The 19,404-nt window shown below is 45.1% G+C and overlaps 1 protein-coding gene across 1 annotated transcript in view; it reads right to left on the reverse strand.

Moving 5' to 3' along the window:
* The window catches only part of ATAD3A (ATPase family AAA domain containing 3A), a 30,742-nt gene extending 12,102 nt beyond the window's left edge, over nt 1–18,640 (reverse strand). The window contains exons 1-13 of the mRNA XM_064470656.1: nt 18,365–18,640; nt 17,773–17,849; nt 17,066–17,167; nt 15,473–15,532; nt 15,035–15,104; nt 13,333–13,498; nt 12,584–12,653; nt 8,509–8,664; nt 8,223–8,279; nt 7,197–7,322; nt 4,665–4,789; nt 1,509–1,560; nt 551–621 (exon numbers count right to left, since the gene is read on the reverse strand). Of these exons, the coding sequence (XP_064326726.1) occupies nt 551–621; nt 1,509–1,560; nt 4,665–4,789; nt 7,197–7,322; nt 8,223–8,279; nt 8,509–8,664; nt 12,584–12,653; nt 13,333–13,498; nt 15,035–15,104; nt 15,473–15,532; nt 17,066–17,167; nt 17,773–17,849; nt 18,365–18,593 (1,361 nt within the window). The 5' untranslated portion in view covers nt 18,594–18,640. The remainder of the gene's footprint in view (nt 1–550; nt 622–1,508; nt 1,561–4,664; nt 4,790–7,196; nt 7,323–8,222; nt 8,280–8,508; nt 8,665–12,583; nt 12,654–13,332; nt 13,499–15,034; nt 15,105–15,472; nt 15,533–17,065; nt 17,168–17,772; nt 17,850–18,364) is intronic.
* Between the last annotated feature and the right edge of the window lie 764 nt (nt 18,641–19,404).

Here is a 19,404-nt window from a genome sequence, read left to right on the forward strand (position 1 = left end):
AGTATCAGCCCTGCATTCCCTTTTGTGATATTGATATTCATGGGCCCAATACTGTCCTTGTTTAAACAACAGTAACTGATCAAGAGAGTATGTACTCATTAAGGCAGTCAAGATGTTGAAATACTGCCCCTATTTCAGGAAAGAATTTCCCTACAGTGCTGGAAGGGAGCCACACACAGTATGGATGACACATGAGGGAACTGCTCACCACTACATACCATATGCAGGGGAAGCGTTGTCCTGAAAGGCAGTTCAAGATCCCTTTTGCACATAACGTGGGCCAAACACACACCCTTTCTACAAGCTCTGATCTCCACCCCGTGTCCAGCCCTTCTGAGTTCTAATTTCCAGCTCCCAGGCAATATGAAGGACAAGAAGCTACATTCAATCTATAAGCTGCAGAGGGGATATTCTATGCAGATTTTTTTGAAGTTCTTAGTAGCACAGATCATACATTTCCAACTTTTACTTGCACACCACATACTCTTTACAGACTTTCCTCAATTTGGGGAAATCTCAGCTGACGTAAGGGCTGAACCTGGATACTTACTTGTTGCTGTGCTGTCCTGTTCTGTGCAGGAATGCATTTAAAGTTGCTCTGAGATCTTCACTGATTTTCTCCTGCAAATATGAAACCCAAAGAAACATCAACTGCTTGGGGACCTAAGACAGGTCACAGCTTTACATGGCATTACTGACAAAGTGAGCTCTGTTATTGTCAAGCATTTGCATTACAGTAGAATCTAAAGCACTGTAATACCTTGAAAAACAGAGATCAGTTTGTATACCCAGGAAAAAGGTTAGGAGTTAAAGCTTCCAGCAGAGATTAAATGTTTACCCACTGTCATTCAGTGATTCTGTTGATTTCAAACCCAACACTAAGCACTGGCCCAGGTGGCTTTCCCTGCTGAACACACTTTTAACTGGGAAGTCCAATAAGATACTTACAAGAAAATAAGCTACAACAAAGAATTCACTTACACATTCAAAGTAATCTTCTAGGGATGGCTCTTTAAACAGACCATTGGGGTTCAAGTAGCAGGTTCAGATTCAGTACATACAATACAGTGACTTACTTTGGAAACATAAATCATTTGTACAGGGGAAGATACTAGTGTAGCTTTGTTAATGCAGTGAAAAGCAGTTCTGTTATGAAAACCTCCCAAGATAAACATCTGTTGGGACAAAAACCAAACCCTGCAGGGTACCAACTCTGCAGTGTGAACAATCTTCTCTTGTTCTCAAGATACACCTCTTTCTTTCCCACTGCCCAGTCACCTCCAGAGAGATAATGCCACCCATCTTTTGCAGGGAGGAATTCTCAAGTCCATCTTGAGCTGCTCATTCCATTCAGCTGTAAGACACTAATTTCTAGTCTCTCCATCACTTTATTAGGTGAGTAGTAAAGCATTCGCCAGTTTTAATCTTTTGCCTGTTCAAGCTAGCTAATCAGGTTGTTGGCTGACTAACTCTGCAGCATATACAGATTAGACAGAGGAAGTACTTACTGTTGCCCTCTTCCGCAGAAATGCATCCGCTTCATCCACAAATAGCAAGAGGCTGTAAAAGGAAAGCGCTACACAGTAATAGGAGACAGGTAAGTGAGGCTCAAATGGCTCAAGGATTCTCCTGTCCCTCTACTAGGCACCCATAACTGAGACCAGCTGTAAAGCCAAAGGATTACACAAGCAAATTCATTTCTCAGCTAAGCTACAGCAACGTTTCCATTGCATACACTTGGCCCATCTCAACAGTTAAGAAAGAGGCATTAGCTTAAGACACCTTAGGCCATAAACCTGACTCCAGGCCTCTGGAGTTTTGTTTCCTGCTGTCCAGAAGCAGACTGAACAGAGCAATTCTCGGGCACATGACTTTAACCTCCTCCAGATTTTGAAACATAGGTGGGTGTTTTCATGGGCATAGTTTGGCAACAGGCTTGTATCTAGCAGTGCTGGTATGTTACTGCCAAGTTGGAGATGATCTTTGGAACTTAGACCTGGCTCCCCAAGTATTTGTAAGAATGCTTATTTTAGCATTCCCTCCTATTTAGAGGAACGCATGCAAGGGTACAGGACAGGTACACAATCATACAAGAAATTTCGGTGACAATGGCATCATCCTGCCATTTTTCTTCCTTATACCATGCTGAAAACTTGAAACCAGATTCCTCCCCTGCAACTTGCTTTATTGTTGCTATTGATGATCTTAGAGGTCTTTTCCAACCTTAATGATTCTACAATTTTGTTGGCTTTTTCCTTTCCAACCCACACTAGCAATAACTAATGGTTTTACTACCTGTGGAGAAGTGAATTAATAAATTCAATTAATAATTCACAAAAATAAATTCACTTATAACCCAAGGGTAGCGCTCTTCCCAAGAGACAAAGCGTATAAAGATGTTTATCAATAACAGAAACAAGTTGCTCATAAAGCTGTCACAGCTTGTATTACCTTCTTGCCTAGCTTCAAAACCAGCTTTCTTTCAAGGGATTTCACAGCCTATTAACATCTTTTACTCAATTTTTTCTGCAAATATTCTCAGCTACAGTCTCTGCAGAGAAGTGTCTTCTATCACAATGGCTTTCAGCTAATAAAGGCAACACAGTACTAACAGCTAACATTGTTGGATATCCAGAATAAAATCTGGTGCCCATCAAAGCACCCGCCCCAGCTGGACAGCGGAGAGAAAATATAACGAAAAGCTCGTGGGTCGAGATAAGGACAGGGAGAGATCAGTCACCAACTACCATCATGGGCAAAACAGACTCAACTTGGGGTGCAGCCCTTCAGGAACAGGCTGCTGCAGCGCAGGTCCCCCACGGGGTCACAGGTCCTGCCAGCAAACCTGCCCCAGCCTGGGCTCCTCTCCCCATGGATTCACGGGTCCTGCCAGGAGCCTGCTCCAGCGTGGGCTGCCCACGGGGTCACAGCCTCCTCTGGGCATCCTCCTGCTCTGGTGTGGGGTCCCCACGGGCTGCAGGGGGATATCTGCTCCACCGCTAGCCCCCCTGGGCTGCAGGGGCACAGCCTGCCTCAGCGCGGTCTTCACAGGAATCTCTGCTCGGGCACCTGGAGCACCTCCTTCCCTCCTTCACTGACCTCGGTGTCTGCAGGGCTGCTCCTCTCACATATTCTCACTCCTCCCTCTGGCTGTAGCTGCACAGGTTTCACCCCTCCCTTCCTGAATACGTTATCCCAGAGGCGCTACCAGCGTCGCTGATGGGCTCGGCCTGGGCCAGCGGCGGGTCCATCTCAGAGCCGGCTGGCATTGGCTCTACTGGACACGGGGGAAGCTTCTAGCAGCTTCTTCCAGAAGTCACCCCTCTAGCCCCCCCGCTACCAAAACCTTGCCAAGCAAACCCAATACATCTGCTTAAATACTCGAAGGTCACTGGAGCTTAGAATACTGATGTATATGGACACACATAACCTTTCAGATAGCCCTCTTATGAAAGTCATGATCAAGTGTATAAAGTCTAAATGCACAGAAGTTTTTATAAGAGGAGAGAATAAGCTCAGACCTAGGCAGGTCTGTGAAAGAGAATTCTTTAGTGGAAGCATCCAGTAGTCTTCATCTAGCTGAGTATCCTTGCACCTCTTCCAACTTCTTTTCCTACGCTCACTTAAATTCTTATACCTTTCCTTCTATAGGTCCTCAGGGTAGGAGAAGCTTCAAGAGTTTAAATCCTTAGGACATTTGTTCTGCAAGTTTTGGGTTTTTTTTAAAGGGCAAATATAGAAACATTTAGATGATGAATACAGCAAGGATTAAAACAGACGCTGCAAGATAATGTCCATCTAAAGCAATCAGAGAACACATAAATCACCAGTTAGCCACATTTACAAAAGACCTGCAATCAAAACAGCACAAACAAACCCAAACTGACACCCACTGGAAGTTCCCTATTGAATTTTAATAACCTGGCTGGACAAACAACTTCTTAGCTACCTCTGGACTGCAAAAATCCATTTACACTAGTATGAAAATATTAACTACATACTTTTACAAAATCAGGGAGTCAAGATTTAGCCTCAGCATGAACGCTTTTCTGCGGATAAAAGTTTGCTTTTAAAGGTGACTGAAAAAGCACAGCAGCTTGTGACTTTTACACCTAACATCAATGCCTTTAGCATCTGTCTCCCCCTTACCCTCTTCTATTTCTGCTTGAGACTCAAAAGTAAACAAGAAGCTGGATCCAAACACTATCTGAGACTAAAATCTGAGAAATTGCAACAGGGAACATATATCCAGAGAGTGTATACACCTGGTTACATCTCCATTTGTGCTAAGCCTTCTAACCACGGACAGAAAACTAATCACACTGGAAGACATGTGTCCCAGTGTTCAGTTGGGCAATCTCTCTCCACCTGCCTGGTGGGATCAGCAGAGAGACAAGCTACAGCTGATCTGAAAAATCTGAAGTAAGCAAGAAGGGTTTGAGCGAGCAGAAGAGCAAAAGCTTTCAGCCTTTTAAATATTACTAAACAGCAAGAATTTACCCATTCTAGGAAGACTTTAGGAGATGTTACGCCTGGTCAGTGTTACCTCATCTGTGCAAGAGTATCATTCAGTAACAGAGAGATCAGGGGTCTGAACTACATCGTTGCAGTGAGTTTCTCCAAGCAAGAAAGCAAATTCAGGATTCAGAGGAACCTCTACTTACCCTCTCCTGCTGGTATTTGCCCAGTCAAAGAGTTTATGCATGGCAGTAACTCCTTCCCGCCCCATGGGGGCAACATCGCCACCCGTCATGATGGCATAATCCATGCCGGAGTGCACAGCTAATTTCTGGAAGGAAACAAAACAGTGAGATAAGCACTCTTCCTCTGCAAGTCCACGGAAGATGAGTAGTTTAGTCCTATCAGCATGCTTATTTGCAGAGGGTAAGTATGCTCTTAGAGAGGAGAGTACTTCTTTAGTCACTTAGGGGCAGCTTTTAGCACTGCTCTGAATGGAAACAGAAGAGAGAAGATTAGTCTTATGGCAATGCACAAAATTTTAATGCTAGAAGACATTGCTGAGGGCTCTTAGACCTTCATCTTTAACTTGTGCATTGTTTATTTCTTCCACTGTTTTCTTCACGGTCTGGTTTATAACTTCCTTCCTCTGTGCGGCAGAACAGGATTATAGTCTCTACTAGATGCTTCACTAATACAACTCAAATGAAATTTTATTAATTTTAAAAAAATATAAAAGCCTGGAATTAAATGGTCAGTGAACCCAATGAGTATTCAGTCAAAATAACAGAATTTTCCCTTTGTGTTTTAAAGCCTGCCACAACTCATTGGTCTAGTGGCTACTAAGTGAAGGGTTTTGATTTAATTCCTGGGACATGCTGCAAAGACCTCCCTTAAGCCTGCAGGTAATATTAAAAAAAATCCTCTGATTTTTCACTAGGACAGAAAATGCAAGTCTATCCCAAGCAAGTTTGACAGGATGCAGCCAACACTAACCAAGCGCATCAGAAGAGCCCATGGCTTGCACTGACCGAAGTTTGCTTAGGCTGTCACGTCACTGCAGGGCAGAATTACAGCCTTGGCAAAGCCTCCCTCTACTTCAGCCCAAATAGGTCTACCAAGAACTAGGTAGCATAATAATTTAGCTCCCAGCTTAAAACTGCTCTCCATCTCACTGCAACATCTCAGTGGTGAATTAGCCCACAAATGCCTGTATGTGAAAGAACAGGCTTTGCTAGGATTTTAAGCCAATAAATGGGAAGATCTCTCTCCCCTCTCCATTTTAGGAAGCAGTTCACAAAGCGGCCGCCACCTGAGCCCTGCCGTGGTGACAGGCAGCAGGCTGGGCTAACGTACCATTAGCTGACCCAGACCTGGCGATCCAGTTCTGCTGAGTAAAGGAAAGTCATCTGAAGGTTACAAATGAACAAGTCAACCCAATTAGATCAGCAACCCCAGCAAATCATGCTTAGCTGAATCCAACCAATTGTCTCCTGGGCAGCAGGAGGCTGGAAAAAAATCTTTGCTCTGCCCATTAAAACCACTTAGTTCCTGCTACTAATGTTTAGTGGTTTTTATCAGTTCAACAAAGCTAGAAGCTTTGACAGTTGCATCCAAATGTATTTGCATCTGTCTTAAGAACCCTGTCACACAGCATTACTACTTACCACCACAGACCCATGTAAGTCTTTGCCCTGCAAGAGTCAGAGAAGGCCACCACACTGTGACATGCTGCCTTTTTGGAACAGCAGTAATAGCAATCTGTATTGTCACTGACATTAACCCAAGTGCAAAAGTCACAGCTCAGAAGACAGTCAGCTTCCCAGCACAGTATTCTCTCCTCTCTAGAGCATACAGGTCCAATGTGCTCAGGCCTTTCCTCACCCTTATGCCTATCTTCCTTCTGACGCACTCCAATCTTTTAGTGCTACCACCACATCCCCTTGGAGATCCTCTGCTATTGGGGAAGAGTGTTAAAAGGCAACTTCTAGACTGTTTATTAAACTTCTACCTCCACTGCCAATTGCTTCTCTCAACTCTTACACTTCTCCCTTCTTCTCCTTATGCTGCTGTTGCCATTTCCAAGACCTGTCCCTCTCTGCTGGCTTTAGAAATCTGAACTAGGTGGCATAGTGTCAGAGCAGGCAGCAAAAAACTGGTGGGATATGGGGTTAATGTATTGATAGAGAAGAATAATTCAGCTTGCATCAGCATGTCAAATCTGTTAACTTGTTATCTGTTAACACTGTTAAACAAGGATATGAAACCTCAGATCTAGTGGACAAGCACTGACGAGCAAGTCAAAAATCAAATCCTGACTCACATCCATGCAAAAACCATCCTGGTAGCACATATATACAGTGAAGCCATACCTATCTCTGCTCTGGGATTAGTAAGTGACAGCAGGAAAGACCCTATTTAGACAAGTGCATAAAATTAACAGCGGTGGAAACGAGCTGCCAGGCTGGTGTTGCGATTTCACAAGTCACAGTTGCCAAGTGCCTTTTCCAGATGGAAGGGCTCTTCTGCCTACGCTTAGCACTAGAATCCAAGTGACTGTACTAATTTAGAGTTGAAGCAGGGTGGTTGCCCTTTCCTCCCTTCCCAGCAGAGACACAAGAACACAATGTTATGCAATACCTCAGCAATAGATTTCAGGCTAGGGAGGGTGCTTAGACCCTGAGGTTTTCAGAGCACCCAGCAACACGAAGGTTGTCAGAATCTTGGCAGGGTTTTACCTTGGCAAAGAGCGTCTTTCCAGTGCCAGGGGGACCGTACATAAGGATATTCCTGTACAGGCTTTTGTTCTTTTTTGTATTTCTTGTTGCTATGGCAATATCTCTCACACGTGCTTCTAACTGTGGCTGCAAGAAAAGGGTTAAACTTAAGGAACAGAAAGTACCAAGAGACCTGCATCCACCAGCTTCACAGATCAGTACCAGCAAGAAGTAGGCAGCACTCATACAGTGTCAAGCTTTTAAGCCTTAACTTTAGCTGCTTATTACATCACACCAGGGTCATTTCCCCTTCTGTGACAGGACTTACTCAACGTCAAGTTCTGTCCACTTGGCTACAATTTTTTTACAAGAAAAAGCAGCAGTGCAGGGAGCAGTGCAGTGACTACTGTAAGAACTGATAACACCTAAATATTCACCTCCTGTTGGATATGCTGGGAGGGATACGTCAAAACGTAAGTGACGCTTTGCAGTACTAATTCTTTCATGTAAGTCATAAACATTCATATTCATACTTATTACTGCATTTGTAGAGATACTGGGAGAAAGCTATTCCTGCAGGACCATTTTCTCTCAGCAGCTTCAAGAAGCACTTAAATTTGCCTGATATCCAGGAATCAAATTCAGAAGCAAATATACAGAAGCAGCTCTAATTAGCAAGTGAAGAACCATTCACAAGACAGTCAAATGCACATGCTGCTTCACCTTTTTGGCCTACGAGCAGATCCAGGCTCAATAACAAGTGGAACTCTGTATATTAACACAGTGGCTACAGAGAAAAACTGCAGCAGGGCAAGGACTGAATGAAGACTTCCTACTACTCTGCACAGAGGAAAAAAGGTTAACAGAGTGCTTAATGCATATCACACTGAACACAGGAGCTTATTTATGGTCTCAGTGCCCCAAGGGTGCAATGTCTCCAGAGTTACTGGAATTACAGCTTTTGAAGTGAGTGTAAAGCAACAGCCATTCTTATTTAGAGTCTAAAGTCATCCTTCACAGACCAGGATAGCAAAATATAGTACTCACACTGAGAACAACTCCTTCAAGGGCATCCTGAGCCTTGCTGGTAAGACGCTTACCAACCTAGAGAGGACAAATTCAGTTACTGACACATAGAAATCAACAAAAGTTTTGACAATGTACCTGGACAAGAAGGTCACATGAAATGACAATAAGCTCAGCCCACCTATGCTATCTCTAGTAGTATGTTTATTCACAGACCCATTGACAGCTCCCTGCCTAACACAGAGCTGCAAAAGGAGTTTTGCATCCTCATGGCTGAGTGCAACACAAAAACAAAGCTAAACTTTACCTTGATAGGATGCTTCAGTGCCTCCAGCACAGTAATGCGTGAAGTTTCTCTCACCAGGGAAGGTTTACCCAAACGTGCTTCTATATATCGCCCTGCTACTGCCGTGGCATTCTTGGCAGAGTAAACACCCACCGCCAGCAGGGTTAGGCCTGCCACCTGCGAAAAAAAAAAAAAGGGGGGGGAAGGGTTAGGAAAAACACCTGGTAAGGCAATGCTATTGTGTGCAGCATGCCCTGGGGTGGGGAATTAAGATTCAGGACAAATGCTGGCAAATATGGGGTTTTTCTTTGTACAGTGTTTTATCCCTGTTCAGACAGTCAAGGTCTCGCTCCCTGTTCAGAGGGTATTTAGTGCTCTTGCATCTTGCGGTGTGAAAGGCAGAGGAAGCACAAGTAATGCATATAGTCGTGCATCCAGAAGCGTGTACTCCCTGCTCAAAACATGTGCGGCTTTTCAGACTTCTAACTAAGTAGAGTATGTATTAAGACAAAGCCATCAGGGTTTGCTACAAACCGCTGGTATAAGCCTGCTATGAGAAAACAGTATCTCCCACAATGCTGAAGCTTTAGCTTCCAGTGTTATGAACAAAAGCACACTGGAAAAGTGGTACGGTTTGGGTTTTTTCCCAGGTATTCTGTGCAGGCAGTTAAGAATAAGCCATCAGCCAGGTGCTGTCTGCCAGACTACCACTCACCATGTATGTCAAATTAAAGATGCCAAGACAAACATCTGAACCGTCGCTGCTACCAAGGCGGTACACAGTAGGGAACAAAAAGGACTAGCCAGAACCCAACACGTCAGGAAAACAGGTACTCAAGAGGAGCTTCAAAGCCAAAACCACCGTGAGAATTACCATCACCACATTAGAGGCTGTTCTTTCAGCAACCCCAGAACATGAGACATTCCCATCAATTTGCCAGCGAAACAGAAAGACTCCAGACTTCACTGTGGTTTACGGTTGCCGCTCAGTTCAGCACTACGTTGGCTCATGTTAAACCAAGAGCCCTGCAGGCAGCTTTTTCCACCATAGCTAGCTGTCAGACTAGACAAGGAGCTGTGCTGACAATGCTAAAGACTCTCCAGGAGTTTGCTAAGAATAACGTTTCAGGACAGGATTTGAAAGCAAGACTTTACAGAAATCTTTAGCATATATAGGATTGTTTCCTTAATTCTCAGAGATGGATAGCACTGATAAAAGTTTTATTAAAAAGTTATTTTAAAACTTTACTTAAGGTGCACAAACATAAGCCTCCGGTTCCATCTGTTTGTGCATATGCAAGCAAGTCAGTTGATTTACCAGAAGTCCTATTCACCTGAAAATACAAGGGAACGAGGGGCATTACTTTTAACCTGAGAGGTGTTTGGGAAGAAGCCAACTGTTCCGCGCAGTTCTGAGTGCAAGTAATCAGCTGTGTTCAGCTTACAGCTAGATGCCAGTAATTCGTATCAGAGCAAGCCCAGATAGACAACAGAGCAAGCTTTTAAAGGAAGCAGACTTTTATTACAAGTACAGAACAAGGTCAAAAGCCTCAACGACAACAAGGATGGCATTGTTTAATAAACCATGAGACACCATCTGTTCAGTTTCACTCTGCTTAAGCGTATGACATCACCTTTGCTTTGGATGGAAACATGAACAGTTCAGAACTGTAAGTTCCAGGATGCAAACACTAAGACGATCTCCACACCTGATCCATCTCAGTTTACAGGGACGTTAGGACACAAAAGAGACTCTGCTTTTTTAGCAGCCTCCCTTTCAAAGCAAGGTACCATTACAAACGATCTCATGCACTCTTACACCACCTGCTTTAGCAACTTCCAGGACTAAGCGAAGTTACAGGTTGATACATCAGATCCATCCAGGCAGAGGTAAGTATTTCAGACTTCTGGACTTCACTGATGTTCATGTTACAAGACACAGAGAAACACAGCTTTAAGACTAACAGCTATGCATCAAAATAGGAAAATTACTCAACTGTCACCTTCACAGAACCACCCAATTACTATGCCAACTCCACAAATCAGGCTGATTACAGTGCCTGTTTATCATGAGGTATCTAGCAAAGGGATGAATCTCTGACTGATAAGTAAAGTGAATTCCACTAAAAAACCCAACAAATCCAAAGAACTTTGAGCAGAACCTTTGGGGTTCTGCTTGGATGGGAAGAGGTAGGAAAAGAACTGCCCTTAGAGCAGGCAGGAAGAGGTGAAAATCCAGGGCTAGTTCAGAGGAACCCTAAAATAAGTGGCTAATTCTTACCTTACAGCCATTTTTCAAAGCAACAAAAAATATGAGTTCCAACTGTGTTACCTCCTTTCCAAAAATACACTACTTTTTAAGCTAAACGTCCCAAATTCACAAGACAACACCTTGTCAGAAGCAAAAATGACCATAACGCAGGAAACTTATCTGGGCCAAGAGAATATGCAGCTAAAAGCATCAAGCACTCATCTGCAAAGGGCTCAGCATACTTGCAGGTGTCCCAGGTACAAAAGGATCCACTAAAAGCATGTCTTGTGCTCCCCAGTGTGCTCAGGCAAAGTGCCTTTTGTATCAGCCTCTGTGTATCAAACTGGAGGGTGGAGCAGATGGTGGTAACTGACTTAAAGCAAAGTGTCCACTTTAACAAGCCACGCTACTAAAAATATATTTTCACTGTAAAGTTTTAAGTAGCACACTGGGAAACAACTCTATGTCCCTAAGAAGCCACTGCCACACTCTTTTGTCCTGTGAAAAGACATTGGTCCAGCTTTTAAACAACTTATTTAGCACACATAACAGTTCTCCAAACACTCCCTAAGCTACATGAAAATTAGATATAAAGTTGTGAGATAAGCAGCAAAGCCAGTTTTAGATCATGTTATGCAAGGTTTGAAGTTCCAGAGGCGAGGAGTACTGCTTTGAGGTGAAAATGGTACCCTCAGACTCTGTGATCACAGAGAGCTAACAGTCTGCTACCCGCCTGGTATGAGGGTCGCAGGCAAGTTCTTGGCAGCTAACTTGGTAGGAAGAAATTGCAGCTCAGAGACAGGATGCATGTGAATGGGGAATACCGAAGAACTTGTCTCTGGGGACTTAAAATTTCAAACCCTTAATTAAAGCGTTATTAAATTTTTAATGGTCATTTTTAGGGCCATTAAAAACGTAATAGAATTTGAAACCAGAAACTTTCATGATGCATTTCCTACTATTTCCTGGGAGACTGTTCTCAGAATTCTTTACTGTAAGGGGTACACGATCAAAAAAATTGAGACCACTGGTTTAGAGGGAACAAACCCCTTTTGTGTCCACCAGATCAACTATTCCACATTTCCAATATACTTTGCTAATATTCCTAAAAAGACTTGTCCAGTTTGTAGTTTAACTGCAAACAAACAAAAGACATCGGGGCTGAGGGGAAACGGGGATTAGGTCCGTTCCCAAAAAACCACCACTGGCAAAGAAGTCCTGTAACAGCAGTGTTAAACATTTCATAATGCTCTGTTCACCTATAAACACTTATAGATACTCATGCGTCATGAAAGTACAATGAACATCAATCACTAAAAAGCTGAATGAGAACTTGTCAGCTCAGAGCCTAGTCAAACGCAAAAATCTTATTCAAGATCTCAAAGAAAAAAACCTGCAGTTATCTCTAATTGGCTCTTTGATAAAAGCCCTACTCCCCTACATACACAAGAGACAGCAAATTCTAGAACGATCTGTGAAAAAAAACCCAGTCTGTGAAAGACTCATCTTTTTTTGCCACAGAATCTGCATCTATTACTTGCAATAGCTGGGAAACTTCAGGAAACATGTTTGTAAAGGTGATGGTGCCTCCAAGGACACGACAGTTACCTGCCTTTCAATCAAAACCAGAACTTTTTGACCAATGAGAAACGAATTATCTTTACAGAGAAGACAAGAATTAATTTGAATAAAAATCTGAAGCACACCATCACCTTAGCCAAGGACTGCAGAGAGCACCAAGTGAGCAAATTCCCGCCATGGTTTAGTTTATCAATATATCAGAGCAAGGAGTTTAACACATTTACAGACTTCTCTGGAAGTTATCAATACATGTCACAATCTTACCGTGGCCGTAACTTTATCCCAGTCTGTTACAAAAGCACGGAATCCTTCCCCAAAGATCATCCCAGCTGTCCTGTGGTAAGCAAACAGCAAGGCAAGCAGGAGAAGAGAAAGGGATTTAAAAAACTGGATTGAAACAATTTACAAGACAACTTTATAACTATCTTCAGAACCAGGCAAAGCTAATTGAGGGGTCACCTGGGAACTGCAACATGAACAAACATAGCAAACACATTTATAATCATCTGATATCTATACCTGATCTGGGATTAAATCCAGAAAAAGCATTTGGCATTAAGATGATATCAATTTCTTTCTTTAATACATTATTGGTGCTGAACTGGAATAGAAAGTATTTAATTCTAAAGCATTTTCAATTCAGAATCTCAAAGGACCTAAAATTAACAAATTACAAATCTAAATGCCTGTCCCTTTGGAGATAGACCGCTTTGAACTTTTATGGAATATGTTCAGAAACTGAGAGAACTTAGAGAGTTTTCAGAGTAACTGAGTCTCAAATCTTAGCGAATAAGGCTTGAAGTAATCTGTTAGAAAAATTGCCTAAAATTTACAATTCTATAAATAGTCTCTTTGGTTCACATTCGATGACAATGTTCAGAGTACAAGAGTGTACAAACTAACTTCTGATATTCCTCACAGCTTAGAGGAATAAACAGCAAGGCTTCCTACACGATGGGAGCAATCTGCAAAAGCAGCAATCAACCCGGGCCCTTCTCCTGGCTTGCACATACTTGAGGGACTCTAATACTGTTTGGCGATGTTCAGCAGCTTTTAAGCGGATCTGTTCCCGAATGATGTCTGCATTCTCCCGCTCAGCCTTAGCACGGGCTCTCGCCTCTGCCTCGACACGCAGCATTTCATTCTTATGCCGCAGCTCCATCTCTCGCTCTATAGTTGCTAAAAAAAAAAGAGAAAAGGACAATCTTTTGGGCTGGCTTAATCCCAGGCAGCAGGCAGGTGAAAGAGATGCATTGCTTCCTAGCAGCTGTGTGGTCCCATAGCAGCAGACCTCAAGACCTGAATTTCCTCCCACCCTCCCCCAAAAGGCAGCCAACCAGTAGAATATTACAGAAGACAGACAAGGAATTTTCCTTCTGTGCTCAGGGGGTTCACACACCAAATAGGTGGGCTTCTCCAGATGGCACGCTGCAAGACAGTAATCATGCTTCAGTTCTGGAAGTTCATCACCACAAATATTGTTCAGGGCAAACTCTAGCCAGACACAGGCTAGACAATGAGGGATAAAGCAACAGAGAGGGAAAAACCACAGTGCCAGGCACTGCTGCTGTTCATCAATGTGATTTCAGGTAGGAAGGGTGACACGCTACTGACAATGAAGGACAACACTGGGCAAGTAACTACACACAGAGTAACGCACACTGCCTGTAAGGGAGAGAAGCAACACGGAGTTGCCTGTAAAATGCTGTCCCAAATAGGATTTTGGAAGCTCTGTTACTTTAGACACACAGAATCGCGAAAGACAAGATTCATGTGAACGGAGAATGAATGAGAAACCTAAGAACAACCCAGGAGATGAGAGGAGGACCGCATAGCCAGCACCCACTATCTCCCGTGACACTGCAAGAAATCCTGACTGGACCACCCAGCCACTTGATACCCGATACCCATCTTGATACCTGAACGCTGGATGGGCTCCCTTGACATTCACATCTTAGTGCCTACGAGTAGGTGGGTACTACAAGAGTAAGACCACCCTCTCCTACAGGGTTTCACCATTGAGCTGTTATATGGTTGCTATGTCGTATGCTACCACACTCCCCCCAAAGACACCGACAAACACTGACAGTACACTAGATGGCAGCAAGGAGTGGACAACATAGCAGTTCACATCTGTGTATGGCACAAACCAGCCTTCTGATCCCATCTGGTCATACACAAATTGCCCCACACTTCTAAGCCGTGTGCCCCAGTGGAGTCCCACTGGAGTTCTGCAAACCCAGTGATTCTGGTGATTCCGCAACAACGAAAAGAAACAAAGCAAGTTTTAGATGAAAACTTAATTTCTCAGCTTTCATTTTCTACACGAAACAGTGAATGGAGACTAGGTGACACAGATTCAACCGTTCCTCCCAGAAGCTATCTTATTTCTCTTCCTGCCTCAAAACTGATTCTATTTTAGATTGTATCAGTATAACAGCAGAATTTCAGCTGCAGATCAGGAGATGCTGACAGTTCACTGGGCAATCCAAGTACAACAGAGCAGACATTTAGGAGTGCAGCCCTCTAAAAACTAGTCTTGGAAGCAATTTTCAGTTCTAGTACTACTGGGATTTACCTGTTACTTGCCAATATGACGTTAACACATGGCTCTAATGGAGCATCAACCGATATGGACATGGAGTCAAAGACCAGTACAGAGGATTCATCTGCCCACCCGCTCCGTCACTAGCTAAAGATAAATTACGAGCTTACCACGCCTCATGGCTTCCTGCTTCTGCACAGATTCTTCCTGCTTCCTCAGATTCTCTTCATTAGTAAGTTGCTACAGGCAAAGACGACAGCGGAAGATGCATCAAAGTTGTAAGAACTCGGTCAAGTAGGTATTTGTGTAAGCTTAAGTAATACAAATGTTTTCAAGAAGCTAGTTCTCAGGTTGAAGTGCATTCTTCCTCTGCCCATCTCCCAGATTCATACTCCTTATCCCATGCTCCTAGTTGCTTTGTCCTAATTCCTGACCTTTGGTTTGCCTGGCCAGCACTGTTGATGCCAAGCAAATAGTACAGATGAAAGCAACTGTGCCTGGCATCAGCCATCTGGCCAGCACAACTGGGCACAGCTCCAGATCACCACTTTGACCTAAGAAAGCTACTATACAGCTCCCAGATGGGTTAGAGAAGGAAGCTATCATACCTGTTGTCGCATCTGTTCATCATAGCGCTGCCTTGCCAATTTGTCCTGGTATTGGGCTCGCTTAAAAAAAAAAGGCAATATTCAGAATGTAAAGATTAGCATTTAAGAGAGAACCTAGTCCTAAAGGCAATGAGGTTTGGAACATGCAGGGGGAAAAACCAGAACAAACACACCCACCCCAAAACAAAAAGTAATCCCAGGTTTGAATATGAACAGGGCAAAACTTGGGGCAAAACATCCTTAGCCAGTGCCAAGAACTTCTCTATGCTATCTATACAGTCTGACTTCATTTTAAGGTAGCACAGACATAAAAACAAGGAACAAGCGTTCCTTGGCCCAGAAAAGGAGACTTACTTTACTGGGAAAACCACATTTTTAAACAGGTTACCTGAACTGGCAATTGCAAGCAATAGAACTGTCAAGATACACTGCCTATCAGACAGGCTCCGTTTCTGACTGATTTTCTTGTTCCTCATTAATTTCTCTCATTGACTTTCCACTGCAACCGGCAAATAAACCCACGTCATCTCCACTGAACTGAAAGTGGTCCGAGGGCCCATATCCATCAGCGAGGAGGACTCTGTACGAGGGGTGATACTACTCTCTATTCCCAATACACAGACAGCAGAACGGCTTGCAAGTTACCTCCTCAACAACTGTAAAGCATGGCACTACAAAAGTAAATCATGATCGAGTTTGCTTTGACTTCAGATGATGCCCCATGCACTGCAAGAGTTCAGGAGCTAACCCATGAACAAAGCAGATGACTGTGAGGCTTGCTTCCTGAGCCTGCCCCGTTCAAAGTCCAATCTCTGATGGGATAAAAAGCAACACGTGCCAAATAAGCAGTTTTAGCCATCTTCCAAAGCTAATAAATTAAAATTAATCAAACCCCTAATTTCCTGTGCTCTCAAAGTAAAACGTTGCCAGATCTGAGCTCTAGCATAAAAACTAGCTGGCATTTCCCTGATTTCAGTATTATTGTCACTTCAGTAACTCACACTAAAACACACCAGAAAGCACAAGCATTGCTCACAACACAGCCTCTGGTAAGTCTCAAATTTGCATCACTTCTCTTAAGGTATTTTCTGCTGTCTAAGAGATCAAACTTGGAAGAATTAGGGTTGCAGGCTACTTAAGACTGAAATCCAAATAACTTAAGAGATGTTTCATTGTCCAGGCTTACACATATACTTGATAAGCCAGTAGTCTTCCACCTTTTAACACCACCAGCTGTTAGGCACAAGTAAGCGTATCTCAGCATGTTCAACAGCACTTCCCTGAAAGCTCCTTTTGGAAAATTTCAAAGAGTACACAGTGAGAGTAACTGCTCCTGCCAGTCCCTTTGGATGTTCACAAATTTGGTAACAAAAGCTCAAGACAACAAAGCTGCATGCAATTACAAACCCAGTTCAGCATTACAAAGCCAGGGTAGAAGATGGGCTCAGTCTGTGAATTGCCTCACATCTACGCCTGCCCATGAGCCCCTTTCCCCCACCCCCCAAAAAGGGCAATTAATGCATTGTTGCCTTTTCCATAAAGGAGGACACAAACAAGGTCTCCCATCACTTGGCTTCCCCCTCATTCCCTTACTGCTTGATGCTGTTTGGTTTCTTCACTGAGTGTTTTTCGTCTCTCTTCTGCTTGTACCCGTATCTGCTCATTCTTCAGTTGTTCTATGGCAGCTTCATACTCCTAGTAAAATAAAGAGGATAATCACCACACGTGAGCTCAACAGGTCGTCCTACAGAAAAATGCTAGTGACATCTATATTCCAAGAAATCCCTCTGTGATCAGAGTAGTACCCTGCAAAGCTGACCAATGACACAAGAAAGCTAAAACACGATCATAAAAATATGATTGCAAGAAATACCATAATCAGCCATTTCACGATTAAATACAATTTATTAAAAAAAAACCCAAAACACCCAAATAAACCAACATTCAAACAACCCCCAAATGCCTTTATAAAGAGTAGTCTGTCCTCCACCCAACTACTTTACAGCTCCCTGCAGAAAACCTTGTCATTCCCTAAAAACGCTGGTGACATTCTAGGAGTTACAACCCAGGACACACAAACTGTAAACAAAGCTAAAAATATGTCTGAATATAGGCCAAATCAGCTTGCACTTCACCTTCCAGAATTATTTTTTTTAAAAAGGCAAATAACTATTAGTTGCTGAAGCTGAAGAGTGACAAGAAAAACTTAGCACCCTCGACAGATTACTAGAAAATGAGACTTTGACTCATTCCCCCCACAAACATGGTGGCTGTGCAACAAGTAATGAGTTCTGACATACCTTAAGTTTCGTTTGCTGTTCCAGCTGCAAGGTCTGCTCTTGCATCTGGGCAAGACTAAGAGCATCTTTTGCATGGCCTGAAATTAATAACGAGGATGAGGTTAGCAATAGCACAAAAGTCTTTTACAGGTAAGGCAATGCTCGACCTGTTCAATCCAACTCGGCAGTAGCTGAGACCGCCCAGCGCATGGCTCTGAGGCACGTCCATCCCTCCCTGCTGACAGACGGCCAGGAACCTTCTCAGCACACCCGTTATCTGAGGCCAACGGGTTTATCCTGCCGAGAAGGTGCTCCCGGTACGGCCCTCTCCCTTCACAGGCCCCGGGGGACGTGCTCAGGGGAAGCCAGCGATCCTGCGGGCCGGGCCTCGGGGCAATGGGCTGCCCCCCTCCCCCGGCAAGGGGCCTTCCCCGGCCTCCGGGCCCACCCCCCTGAGGCAAGGGGCTCCCCCGGGGCAAGGGGCCGCAGCCCCGGGGAAGCGGTGCGGGAGCCCGCCCGGGCTGGCGGGCGCACACGCTGCGCGAAGGCGGGAGCTGACAGGACGCGAGGTACCGACTAAGGGCCGCCACCCCCGGCCCGGCCTCTCACGCACGGGATGCGTCCAGCTCCCGCGCCGCCTTCGCTGCCCGCTCCAGGCCCGTTGGGTCAAAGTTGCTCCATTTGTCCTTGGGCGCCTGGCGGTCCCCGGCGCCGCCTCCCGCCGCCCCGCCGCCGCCGCCGCCGCCCGGTGCCGGCGGGAGGGAGAGGCCGGCCGCGCCCGGGGCCGCGTCGCCGCCGCCCGCCGGGGCCGCCCCGCGGTTCAGCCCGAAGAGCCAAGACATGACACCGCCGGCAGCACGCGCCCACGCGGAGCACGCGCCGCTCCCCGCGCGCATGCGCGACGGCGGCGGGGAGGAACGGAGGGGCGGGGGGAGCGGCTTCCCATTGGGTCGGGCGCGGTCGCACGAATTGCGTCAGCCGCGGGACGTCATGCGGAGCAGGCTGCGTCTTTTGATTGACGGGATGACGCGACGGGGCTCGGCCAGGGAGCGGAATGGTATTGGCTGCGAGGTGGGCGAGTGGGCGGGAGCGCTGGGCTGGGGACGGGGAGCGGAGAAGGCCAAACTAGGGCGGGGTGCGCCTCCCTAGCAACGGGCGTGCGGGGGCGTTGCTAAGGGGAGGGCCGGGAGAAATGGGCTTATGCCTGATCCAGGGGCGCGCTGCACTTGCAGGGCCTGTAACGCCAACTGCAGCGTGAGGGCGGCGAGGAAGGGGAGCAGAGGGGAAAGGGAAGGAGCTGTGAAAGCCAGGAACATCTCTAAGGCTCCCGTGTAAAATCCTGCAGCCTGAAACCGTGTAAAATGTAGAATACAGCCCAGCTCATCTTCAGCATTCAGAAGCAGGCTGCAGTGTCATGGTTTTAGCTGGGATAGAGGTAATTTTCCTTCACCGTAGCTGGCCCAGTGCTGTGTTTTGGACTTAGTATGAAAACAATGTTGATAACACACCAATGTTTTAGTTGTTGCTGGGCAGCACTTGCACTAGTCAAGGGCTTTTCCAGCTTCCCATGCTCTGCTGGGAGCACAAGAAGCCGGGCGGGGAGGGGGCACAGCCAAGAGAGTGGATCCAAACTGGCCAAAGGGCTATTCCATA

The sequence above is a fragment of the Phalacrocorax carbo genome, chromosome 20 (assembly GCF_963921805.1).
Source record: "Phalacrocorax carbo chromosome 20, bPhaCar2.1, whole genome shotgun sequence".
Lineage (NCBI taxonomy): Eukaryota > Metazoa > Chordata > Aves > Suliformes > Phalacrocoracidae > Phalacrocorax > Phalacrocorax carbo.